The 12,724-nt window shown below is 42.4% G+C and overlaps 1 protein-coding gene across 3 annotated transcripts in view; it reads left to right on the top strand.

Moving 5' to 3' along the window:
• DOK5 (docking protein 5) overlaps positions 1 to 12,724 on the top strand; it is a 301,770-nt gene that overhangs the window by 288,007 nt on the left and 1,039 nt on the right. For all 3 annotated transcript variants that reach the window (XM_073236415.1, XM_073236417.1, XM_073236416.1), the window contains exon 7: positions 5,038 to 5,158. In XM_073236415.1, coding sequence (XP_073092516.1) covers positions 5,038 to 5,158 — 121 coding nt within the window. The remainder of the gene's footprint in view (positions 1 to 5,037; positions 5,159 to 12,724) is intronic.

The following is a 12,724-nucleotide window of genomic DNA, read 5'->3' as shown; positions in this document are numbered from 1 at the left end:
TGGAGGCCCTAGTGAGGTGCTGGGGACACAGAGATAAAGGATATAATCCCGTTTTCCAGGACTTCATGGTCTGTGGTAGGAGGTGTAGTCTAGCAGCTATCACAAAACCATGAAATGATGACAGCCTGAACACAGCTCCGAGAAGTCTGGTAGGAGCACCTGGTGTCATCAAGGGGCCGAGGTGTCAGGGAAAGGTTGAGGATTCCTGAACTGCCTCCTGGGAGCAGCAGCTGGGTGTTGACCAGGGAGAAGTGTGGAAGTCGGCAAGCACACCTATTCGTACACTACAGTGGGCTGGCAGGCTCTTTTACACTTAGGGGCTGGCGTCACTCATGTGCTGGCAAATATTTAGTAAGTGCCTCTCTCAAAAAAAGTGTACGCGTGTACACAGAGCTGGGAAGAGATACACAGAAGCACACTATTAACTGTTTTCTACCAAACAGCTGTAACAGAAATAAAAATCATAGGAGTATAGATCATAGTAAAGTAATCAGGATGTGATGTGTTTGAGTAACATATGCTATTACTTGAATAACATATATACAAGTATATATTTTTATATTATATATTTGTATATATTTATCATAATTTTTACAATTAATAATACATGTATACAACATACTTAACTGTAAGTTTATAGAATTTAATTTTTAATGATGGCTGTATTTAACAGCCAGTTCACAAAATTCCTGAAAAATGTAACAGTTGGCTTTGGCAAGCTGGTTTGAGCCAGCTCTGCTACACCATTGGTTGCATTCATTCTTCCATTCAATAAATATTTATTGAGCATCTCCTGTGCCTACCAGGCACTGTGTTCATTGCTGAGAATACATTAGTCAACAAAAACAATAACAGAAGTGTCTTCTGGTTCTAAAATTCTGTGATTGTTAGTCGCTACTGTTCTGACCAGTCTTGTCCCTACACATCTACTTTGCTCCTGTGCAAGCACATCACTCCCTGCTGCTGAGCGCGTCCGCGGCTCCCAGCCCACGGGTCGCATCATCTCCCTGTCTGTTGGGGCAGCAGACATCTGGCCGTCTGCAGAGTCTAACATTTAGATGCAGCAACGAAGGACTGGCCAAACATCCTGTAGCCCTCCTGGGGACTGGAGGTAGTCTGGGAGATCTGCTCGGGGTGAAGGACTCCTAGACGTCTGGAGAACAGAGGAGAGTGTTTGGGGATCACACTGCATGGGTGGCAGCTCCTCCAAGGATTCCTCTCTGACTGTTTGCTCCTCTCTTCTCTCCTGAGGCTCCTGGGTATCTTCCCAGGGCACCCAGATATCCTCTGTCTCAGCCCTAACAATATGGTCTTGATTTACCCCTACTTACCAGGACAAAAGCTTCTTTGAGACTGTGCCTCAAAGTGAACAAAATCAGCAAGTATTTGGTGCCAGGCTGAATAAGTGAACTTCCCAGTTATTGATCAGGTGGCCGGGCACCCTTTGTAAGTTCATCACCACCTCTGGAAAAATCAAACTTTAGAATGCATATGAATGCATATAAAGGCTGTGCCCTTTTAGCAGCCATGGTTTTAAATGCAATTTGAATTGAAAGTTGAGCCTAACATGGAGAGCAAAATAGGTGCCTCTCAGTAGTGTCTGAGAAACAGGAAATTCAGATCCCGAGTGGCAGGAGATGTCAGCTGTCATCTTCTTGCTGCGCGTACCTGGATCTTAGTGATTCAGCTTGTTAACTCGGGAGACTGGCCTGGAAGCTCTCACAGTTCTTCCAACTCTACTGTTCATGATTCTATTCCATTTTACTACCACTTGTGGGATACAGAATGGAGAATTGGGGATAATTTTTCTGTTCTTTATGTAGAATTCAAAGATACATATTTAATGGAAATACGGGGACAAGAGTGTGAGTCAGATATGGTATACAGTTCTATTTTAACACCATTTCTATATTCATATTGAGTTCAGATGCATTTAATAAATTAGAGAGTGATTCATTATAATATTGAAATGTGTTGGTGCAAAACCACTTTTTTTTCTAAGCAAGGGAAGCCCAGAATAGTAGGAGCAGAATTGTAACCTTTAGCAAGAAAGGAAAATGCCCTCAGTAAATTACCACACAGACAAAACGTCTTCCAGCTAGAGTTGAAGAAGGTAAGAAATGAGCAGAGGCTCTGGGAGCTCCGCTCTGGAGAGGTGGTCCCAGCCTTGTACAGTCTTGCCCAACGCCCACGTGTTCGGAAAAACCCATCCTCTATCTCTATAGCTTGAACTTTTCAAGCCAACATTTCCAACCAAATGTTTTTCTCCATTTTTCATAACCCCTGTGCAACCTCCAGCCTCCAGGCTGTCTCCCAAAGTAACAATGGCTTTGCATATAAAAGGGCATATGGTTTCGGGGTCTTCCCATAACGTGGTTTTCCCAACAGTTTTGCAGGTTGGGAAGTTTTTCAGGAACATCTGTATCACCTGATAACAGAAATACCTATACTTTAAATTTGTATGGTTTGGGGGAATTTTTGTTTTTTACTTCTTAATGTGAAAGTACTATGTTTTTCATAAAACAAAAAGTTAAACTACATAATAGCATATTAGGTTAAAAAAAAGGGAGGAAACATATAATCCTTCTGTCCACGTACTCCAGGTTACCCAATTTTAACTCCTCCAAAAAAGAGGTTAATTTCTGTTTCCAGCAGTGGTGGGCAGGAGTGCCCACTCACCCCCACTGCACTAGCTGTTAGTACCAAGGATCAGAGCTTCTGGAAGCAATGAAGAAGAGTGAGGGTGGAAACCTTACGGCTACACTTTTCATCAAATAACGGTTCACCCTTAGAGAACTGCATTGTTAAAAAAGAAGACTTTTCTCATCATTTTTCTCCAAAGACAATTAAAATGCCCCTTTCATAACATTTTATTATTTTTTTTCAAAGGGTTGAGAAAGAACTAGAGAGCCAGGCTTTATAATATTCTCTGTGAAACTTGGCATTGATGTCATTTCATTCCTGTACCTAAATAAGCTTTCTTAAAATACAGTCAAATCAATTCTGGCCTGCAGAAATATACGCACAGTAATGTAGTGAATAATTTGAAGTGACAGCTATTTCCCACATGTTTTCTTTTTATGAAAATTTTTAATATATTAAATATAATCTCTTTATATTAAGAAAATCAAATAATCAGTACCTTCAAATGTTCATTCTTTATCTCTATTTTCTTGCATCCCCTGGAAATGAGGTTGAGTATCACCAGAAGTCACTGGTAAATAGGTTTTGGTTTGGTTGATTGTTTCTGTTCTTGTTTTTTTTTTTTCTCTTAAGCTTTTAAGATTTTTATGTCTACAGAAATAGAGAAATAACCACAGACCTTTTCTTTTATCTTTCTGCTCTTTTGATCTAACAGAACATGTTTACGAAAAACTGTCCCTGTGAAACCTAGTGCTATATAATTCCTCTTGGGGACACATTTTGGTAATTGTACTGTTGTGACAGGAACCAAAAATTCCAACTACCACATATAAATGGAACACATATAAATTATATTTGGAATAAGTGGTTATAACATTTTCAAGTTCAGTCTCACTAACTACAGTGAGTTCTGGTCTCCAGGATATGAAGCCTCATATTATTTTGGCTTTGTGAAGTGAGCAGACAGATACTATGTCTGGAACTATCATGCTGATGAGGTATGTAGAGTGCGAGTTCTCTTTCAAAAAAAAGAACTTTAAGTGGACATTGCAATGTATAATAATAATAATAATAGCCTGCATTTTTTCTTGTACCTTTTGCATGCCGGGCCATACTAAGCAGGTACTATCTTACTAAACTCTCATACAACCCAGGTAGGTGTCTAGTACTACTATTTTTCATATGAGCAATGAAAATGGTACTCTGCTAGATACAGTGGTTTGCAACTCACTGTTGCCATAATGATACAGTATGTGTTTCTTTTTTCATTGACATAAATCTACCTTCCTCTGATCTGCAGTTGCCAAGTGTTCCACTGTGTCTAAGTACAATTAACCAGGTCCTGAGTGATGGAGAATTAAGTTGTCTCCAGTTTTCTGTGATTGCAAACTACATCCCAATGTACAGAGATTTCTGGGTGCATTTTTATAAGACTGGGGCAGGTTGTTTGATATTCAAGCAATTCAAGGAAATCAAATGTTGCGTATAGTCAGACATCATGGCATAATAAAACCACATCATGATTGTGTCTAGACCGGGTCTGAGAGAAGGCTGTCCCATGCACCCTTCCTTCTGTTTGCCTCCTGCCCACCCTCCCAGGCCAGCTTCTCTCTGACAGTTCCCTGTGAGGTCAAGTCCCCTGATGTGGTCAGACAGGCCACTGACTCTTCCCAAGGACCTGGGTTATACAGAGTCTTTGGGGTGGATTCCCTTCGCTGGTTGGGGCCAAAAGCCACAACTTCTCCTTTCCTCCATTTGGAACCAGAGTCAGGCGCTTGGAGGAGGAGACGGTGTTTTCCTCTGATGCTAGCTAGCAACGCAAATCAGCTTAAGCTGCAAAGAAATAGTTGGCTCACGCAACTGGGAAGTCCGGGGCCTCTGGGCCATGCTGGGATTCACAGTGTCAGGGAGCCTCAAGGCTAGTCTCCCCGAGGGGCTGCCTTCCTCTGAATCAGGTCCATTGGCTGGCGCGTCCTCCCTTTCCTTGTCCCAAGGTAGGCTCCTGTCCTATCTCCTGTCCTGCACAATCCACGAGAAAGCTGGCTCTGTCATTCTGCAAGTATTTACTGTGCACCTACCATGTGCCATCTAGACCCTGGGGAGAGAGCAGGGGACAAAACAACAAAACCCTTGGTTTCCCGCCACTGATCCCCTGCACGCCCCTGGGGATCGCGTCATTCGCCTGGCAGTCACCTAGCCTCCCGGAGACTCAGAGGTGACGTCAGCCCAGCCGGAGCTGCAGCGCTGAGCGGAGCTGCAGCGAGGCGCTGCCAGGACGTCCTCGATGACTCGCCCACCCGTTTGCTAGGTTGTCAGACCTCCGGCCCCGTGTCCCCTGACAGTTGTCTTTCCATCCCAGTGTGGCTGACGCTCCCCTTCCTTCCTCTGGTGCAGCTGCAGCTGAAGATGAGCGAGCGAGCGGCCTCGCTGAGCACCGTGGCGCCTCTGCCCCGCAGCGCCTACTGGCAGCACATCACCCGGCAGCACAGCACTGGGCAGCTCTACGGCCTGCAGGGTGAGCGTGGGGGCGGGGCCTGGGTGGGTGTTGTGGGTGGGGGCGGGACTTGAGCCTGGAGGGGCGGACCCTGGGTGGGCGTTGCAGGTGGGGGCGGGGCCTGAGCCTGGAGGGGCGGGGCCCTCTCCCAGTGGGGCTACCCTACCCTCCTCCCAGAGCCATCAAGGTCCATCAAGGCCTCATTCCCAGGGCACGCACTCTACCAGGCTATTCTGGGGAAATGGTTCAAAATGCAGATTTTGGGGCCCTCTGGCCCAGAGATTCTAGATTTTAAGGTGTAGGAAGCAGCTGAGCAATCTGCACTTGTCATCATTACCCAGGGTCTGGGCAAGAGGTCTGGGGTTCCCACCTCGAGAAGTAGTCTAGTGGACTAACGACTAACAACAGCGTCCACATTCCTTGGAACTTGCAAGAAATACAGATTCCAGGCCTGTCCCCAGACCTGTGGAACTGGACCTCAGAGTGTGGGGCCCGGGCATTTATGTGTGCACAGCCCCCAGGTGATTTTCATGAAGCCCCCAGCTTGTGACCGTGCTCTGGTGGGAAGGGAGTTGGGGCAGGAAGGCTGGGGCTCTTGTTCTGCTGCCACTCCAGCAAATACTAAAAAGATCCTCCCCAGAAAAGGGCTCTCTGAGCAGGTACTCAGTGGCCTATTGTGAGGTAAGGGACAACAGGACTGATCAGAAAGAAAGTTTAACATTTTCTTTTCCTTTCATATGCACCTTTTTGTATATTTTATAGTGTATAAGAACAGAATGTGTGTATATAATGTATAAAATAAATAGGCCTATGTGGGGGATCCTTGTTAAAGAACTTGCACTGATGATGGTACAAGATCCCAGAGCTTTGAGGAGCATGCCCTAGACTGCTCCTCGTTCATACACAGACCTTTGCGGAGCCCAAGAATGCAAGACCGGATGAAGGGCCAAAGGAAGCAATGCCCTTGGCCCTCTGTGCCTGCCCTCTGCACACTCATCACCCTGCCGCCCTTCCAGCCCTTTCTGCTAGCCATTTCTCCCCCAGAGCGCTTCTGTTCTTTTTCCCTGGAATGCTGAGCCTCACCCCATCCTAGGTAACTGTCATTTCCACATCTTACATCCGGTTGCCCTCCCTGCTCGAAGGCAGCTCCTCAGATGTTGTAACAGGCGTAGGATCTCTGTTTCTGTTCTCATAAGATGAAAATAATGACACTCTCCTTGGCAGCCCTTATCATGGCTTCATTTCATATTTAACTGTTTGGCCCGTCGACTCATGACCAGCTCTTCCAGGAAGCAGTGATGCCAAGAACAGCAGGAGAGCTGTGTCTTAATTTTATCCCCACTGCCAGGCTTGCAGCAGCTGGTCCATGAGCATTTGTTGAATGAATGTATCATGTTAAGGCACTGAAGGTACTTCCTAATCTTTATGACTAAAAGGCTCCGTTCACTAGCGGAGAGCATGGCACATTGTAGATGCTCAAAAAACATATCTGGCTGCCTGAATGAGTGACTGCATTGATAAATAATTAATAAATTTACCTTTCAAGACATTTGCACAGAGATAGTTGGGTTAAATAGGTTGTTACAAATGCCTCTTGCTGCATATCTTCAGAAATTTTTGCAATATTTGAATCATATCATCTGTTTTTGTCCTATACATACCCCTTCTACTGTTACTCAATTGTGTTTAATCTCTTCTATTTAAACAAGTTATTTTTTTTAAGAAAAGTAGATTTCACTACCTTAATACTATTTAACAACAAGCTGTATTTTTCTTTTTTTCAATATTCTTACTGGAATATAGTTGATATATAATATTATATTGGTTTTACATTTTTCTAATATACAATGAGACAATTATTGAAAGTTTTTAGCACGCATAACAAACACACAAAGTTGTCGAATGGCTTTGTAACCTGGCTTTGTACAAATACTATGATCATTTTTGCAAAAAAGTGTGTCATTTTTGGATTCTCTGTGTCTGGAATGCAAAAGAAAGTGGAGAACTGAAGTTGTGCGGGCTTTGAGATCCAGTATAATAATTTGAAAATAGTCAATGTGCATCGAAGATGATGAATCACTGGATGTCCGTAGAATACCATGTTTGCAAAGAGGCGCTGAGAGTGAGGAAGTCCTGAGCTCTTGGGACATGCTGCGGTTTCAGAATTTACTAGTGAATATCCCAGAGCTTAAATATCCCCTGGACAGTCTAGATGTAGGAAATTTCAAATAAAAGATGTATACATCTTACTATCCTTAACTGATCCCTGCTTAACCAGAATGAGCTAGGTATTCCTCAGAAAAGATTTAAGGCTAAGGGTTTTATCAGGGCCCTAATTATATAATATTTTTTAAAATCTTTAAAGGAAATGTTTTAGATACTGTTAGCGTACTGTGTGCACGCTCCTACAGTGAATATGATTACCCCTGACCATGTCTCCATCTGGTTCTATGAAGAAAACAACTGTTTGCAAAAATTGCAAATATACATGCATACAGAAAGCCCGTTTTGGTTAGAAGGCCATACATAGCTGACAGGTCTAGGATGATCTTCAAAAACAAGTAATCCACTAATTCCAAATTAACGGTAATGATACTGTTATTCCTAGGAGCACAGCAGAGCGATACAAACTGTGGCCAAGAAAGAAATTCATGTTCTCTGAGAAGGTTTCTGTTGTTTATATCAATATAGCAACCCACAAATGAAACAGTTCATCAACCTTAGATTTGGGTTTATTCTCTTTATATTTAGGTTTATCATTATTCCTACAATCCATCACTCATACGTAATGAGGTATTATTGTAAAATCAGGGTCAAGTTTATTGGTATAGATTTTTCAAATGAGCACAGAAGTAGTACTTACAAAATGATACTTTGAAGACAGTGATGGTTTAGCTTCTAAGGAAATCAACGCCAGTGCTGAGAACAAGAGATGATGGATTATCAGTCTTTGAGAGTGATAATTTATTTAGGCGTTTGGACATGAGAATTAAAGCCTTTGTTTTATGTTTGGCTCTTTGTTACATAGTATATTCTTCATCAAACACAAATTTCCATTTGAATTCTTACATTGTGCCTGTTTTGGCTGCATACTAATAAAACTTGATGAAATATCCTTGTATCTTAGAATATATGTGTATATGAAAATGGCTTTGTAATTGCTTCCAAATTATTATTATTTTTTGCTTTATGGTTCATACCAGCTCTTTTCTCAGATGATTTCTTTTCACGTACTTTTGCTCTCTGCGTAGGAATTCATGTAAACATTTTTTATTTTGATATTTAATTTGAACCAATGCTGACGGAGCTATTTCCTCACCTGCGTGTTCTGTGTAAGTTTGTCCACATTTATCTTATCTTGTAGATGGCTTTTTAGTCATCAGCACTCTAATTACAGTGACAATATCTGGTTTATGTGTAATATGGGAATCAATTTGCCAGTGACCTGTCACCTTGAGACAAAATTTATTCACGACTATCTAAAAATCATCTTATCATGGGTGGTCACTGACGTGACAACTAAATGGGTAAATCCACTTACTGTTTCACCTTTTTCACCTGCCTTCCTCCTTCCCTTTCCCCCAGCCCTGAAAAAAACTGAAATTGGGAAAAATTAATGACATCATGACCCTGTGTAAGCCACATAATGCGGTTACAGGGCATATCACTTCTTGTTACACTGCAGTTGATGAGTTATAATTCCTCTGGCCAGTTCAGCTACCTTAACATACTTCAGGCTGACCTTTTCTGACCAATCTGGAAGTTAATTTTGGAAAGTTTACAGACCCTTATGGGGGAATTTATCCAACTAGTTTGAGAATAAGTTCATTTGTTCACCAAATTTGGTCCTGCAGTGCCACCTCCTGGTTGGTTATGGACTTAGCATTTTATTATTTCTGTGGAGGGGAGAGAGTGGTTCTGACACGTGCCACCTTCCCTAAAACATACCTGATGCATCTTCACTGCTTCTCTCACCCCATTTTCCAGTTTTCTCATGGAAATTCTCTTCTATGGTTAGGCATATACAGAATCAATATTCGAAAGAGGTTTATCATGAAAAATGTGAAAGAAATTTATGAAAGAGAAGCATTCAACAAGTTGAGCACTGTATTCACAGGATCCTTTCAGGAATGCATTGCATACAGTGACCTCAGAGCAGCATTTTCCCAAATGTATTCTGTGGAGCACTAAACCTGACAGATATCGCTCTCCCCCAAAATAGCATGGTCCCATAACTTTGGGGAAAATGCTGCGCGGTAGATTCTCCTTTCAGAGATTCAGAATGCAAATCAGTATTTTGAAGACTGCAACGCCCTACAGTAGAGAATCTGCTTAATCTTGTTTAAACCGGAGCTCAGCAACTTTATTTGAATATGAAATCTCTTCTTCTCTTTTTTTATATAAACAAACATTAATATTCCACTCATGAAGTACCAGATTTGTTCCTCACATGGGAAACAAGACATATTCGGTAAACACCATATTTATAAAAGCTGTGCTTTTTGAAGACCTACTGTGTTGCAAGCCTTGGGCTTGATAGTCAACATGAATGATCTCACATAGTCCTTCCAACAGCTACCTGAAACTATGTGATTCTCATTTGCAGCTGAGGAAGTGAGAATTTGAAGGGTTGGCTCTATGCTAAAGATCACCTGTCTAGTAAAGAGTTGAGGTTTTCATCTCTCCATTCATTCATGCACTCACTCATTCATATAGCAGTTGAATGTTTCTTGAGCATCTGCTTTATGCCGAACACTGTACTGGTGATGGAGATACACTGGGGCTTCTAGAACAGCATGTTTCTGCCCTCCTAGAGCTTAGAGCCTACAGAATCAAAGCCAATAATTAAACAAATACACAAATACATTTATTTCATTTCAAATTTGGTCTGTGTTTCATTGAAAAGAAAGTGTTGGTAATAGAGAATGTTGAAGCAGCGACATTAGTTTTGGGAGGATAATGACAAAGGGACATCTGCAGATGAGGTGGTCACAGGAGGCTGTGGCATTTAGCCCTAGACTTGAAGTCTGAGAAGAGGCAGCCTTACTGAGTGAGACCCAGGGAAAAGCATTCTCCATAGAGAGATCAGCAAGTGCAAAGGCCTTAAAAGAAAAGAGCTGAGATGTTCAAAGACTGGAAAGGAGACACTGTAGCTGGTGCATTAGGGGCACTATGAGACAACTGGGTGCGTCCAACCTCAGTGGGGTACCGTTCTTAAATCCCTAACTTCCTTCTCAAAGTTACCCTCCTAGGACTCTTTACCCTCATTCCAAAGATGCCCCTTGCTCATTATTTTCTGAAACCTTCTATTGGAATTGCCTCAAAAGATAGCATCGCTTGTTTCAAAACAAAAACAAGAAAAAATAGGCACTTACATCATTTACCAGATTTGACATTAGAAAATTTTAGGAAATGAACGATTAGCAACAAATATTTGTGCCCCCTTCTGCCAGGCATATTCCATGTTACCTTATTTGGTTGTCCTGGCAACAGTTTCAGTTGGCAAGACCAGGACCGTCTTCCCCAGTCCAGAGGAGGTAGAAACTGACACCAGTGGAGGTCAAGTTCTTGCTCGAGATCATAGGACTAGTGGGCGGACTGGCCTTAGAACAGCCGTGTTCTGACTGTCCATGCAGAGCTAGATCCTCCTTGGATTGCATGTTCTGAACTATGGGAAGAAATCCTGCCACCATGGGTGTTTCAAAGGCTTGTATTATATGATGGAAATAGCTCCTTCGTAGGGTTGGTACCAGCTCATAGAGTGTACATACCGATTGTAAGGGCGATCAATTCTTGGACCAAGTCACTACTTTCGGAGAGTTAACATTGGTTTTAAAATATTAATTCTTACAGTCATATACATTGTATGAGCAGCAGTTAGAAGAGAAGTAATAGATTAGGATCTAAGCAAATTAAAAAAGATGCCAAATAAATAAGGGTCTCAAACTCACATCTGTAGGCACCAGTGAGGACATATGGAGAGTGAAATCAGATAGATGCGGTTGTGGTGGGGTCCCCCGGGAATCAAAGGGAGAGTGTAGGCGTTGAGAACAGGGAACTCGGCACCTTTATGGTCAGTCTGCAGTTATTTAAATATTGACAAGCAATTCCAAATGTTTATGACCCGTGTCTGGGCGCAGACAGGGGCTTACAGGCCAGTTCCAGCTTGTGTCCTTTGTGTAGACTGCAAAAATGTGGAAGGGCTAAGAAAATCTTTCAGGTCCATTTCCTGGCCTTTAGCTAAAAACGGCACTCAAAGTAAGCTGGGAAGATTCAGTTAGCCATCGTGGGAGAAGCCACGGTGTTTTCATTTCGACTTGACCCCAAGTGAACGCTATCAGCCGCTTGCCCCGCAAGCTCACAGAATCTAAAGGGCTACAGCTGAAGGTCGGGAAGGCCCTTCGCACTTGAGCAAAGATCTAGATTTTGCACTGATTCTGTTTGTAGGCCACCTGCTGTATGTGGGAACTTTTATCAAACTAATAAAGATATACCTGGATTTTTACTCAGAGTGTTCAAACCCATCAATACAATTTCTCTATGTCGTAGTGTATATTTCTGTGTGTGTGTGTGTGTGTGTGTGTGTGTGTGTGTGTGTGTTGGAAAGAAAATAGAATTTGTGTTCAAAATGGCCAAGAGGCTGGGAAAAATGATTCCTAATGGTTTGGGGTCTTTCAATACTCAAAGTTCTTTAATAATTGTCTCTGCTGTTGTATACCAGCGCCTAGATGACTAGATATAGAATTGTCTTATGGTTCAGATTTGAGGCTTGCAAATATCTGAATCCATGATTTCTGATGTCAGAAAGGGACTTTACTGAGGTCTGTTGGAGATCAAAGCTGCTCGTGATATAAATGTGAGAGCATCAACTTAAGGCAGAAGGGCCGTGTGCCACCGGAAACCTTTTTGCTTGGTTCAGTGTTTAAAAACAACACTGTTTTGACGGTTTCAGTGGAGCACGGATGCATACATGCTCCGCTCAGCTGCAGTCCTACATCTCCATGTATCCTTCTGGCTTGATCCCCACGTTTGGTTACAGAAATGCTGTTCTTACACAGACAGGTTTGCTCTGATCACTTCTCGGAGTGTAGATTTCTTTGCTTGCCATAATCCTTAGCCAGCAGATGGCAGTAAAACCTCTTATTTTTATGAAATCAAGTCATCTGTCCACAAAGGTTGGCAAACTATGGCTTTGGTGGCCGCATCCAGCCTGCTGGCCGTTCCTGTTAACAAAATTTTATTGGAACATCCACACCCATGTGTTTAACACTAATTATGGCTGCTTTTGCACTACAGGCAGCAGAGTTGAGCTGTTGAAATGGGACAATATCTGCAAAATCTAAAATATCTAGTATCTGGCCCTTTTTGGAGAAAGTTTGCCAACCCTTGTCTGTGTCACAAAGGAGGCCGACAGTGACCATGTGTGTTGTCTTCCTGACTCCTTTACTTCTCTTGGTTTGGAGCCTAAACCTGAAAAAATAAAGGCTAAGTATATTTTCAAGAGTCCTCCCTTCAACATGATTTCCTAGGTATAAAATTGCTTTTCTTTCTGGTCAGGTTTCCCAAGAATGTCCTCACCAAAATGGT

Source organism: Manis javanica, chromosome 5 (genome assembly GCF_040802235.1).
Source record: "Manis javanica isolate MJ-LG chromosome 5, MJ_LKY, whole genome shotgun sequence".
Lineage (NCBI taxonomy): Eukaryota > Metazoa > Chordata > Mammalia > Pholidota > Manidae > Manis > Manis javanica.
Note: the sequence above shows the minus strand (reverse complement) of the source record. Positions and strands in the feature narration are given on the sequence as shown.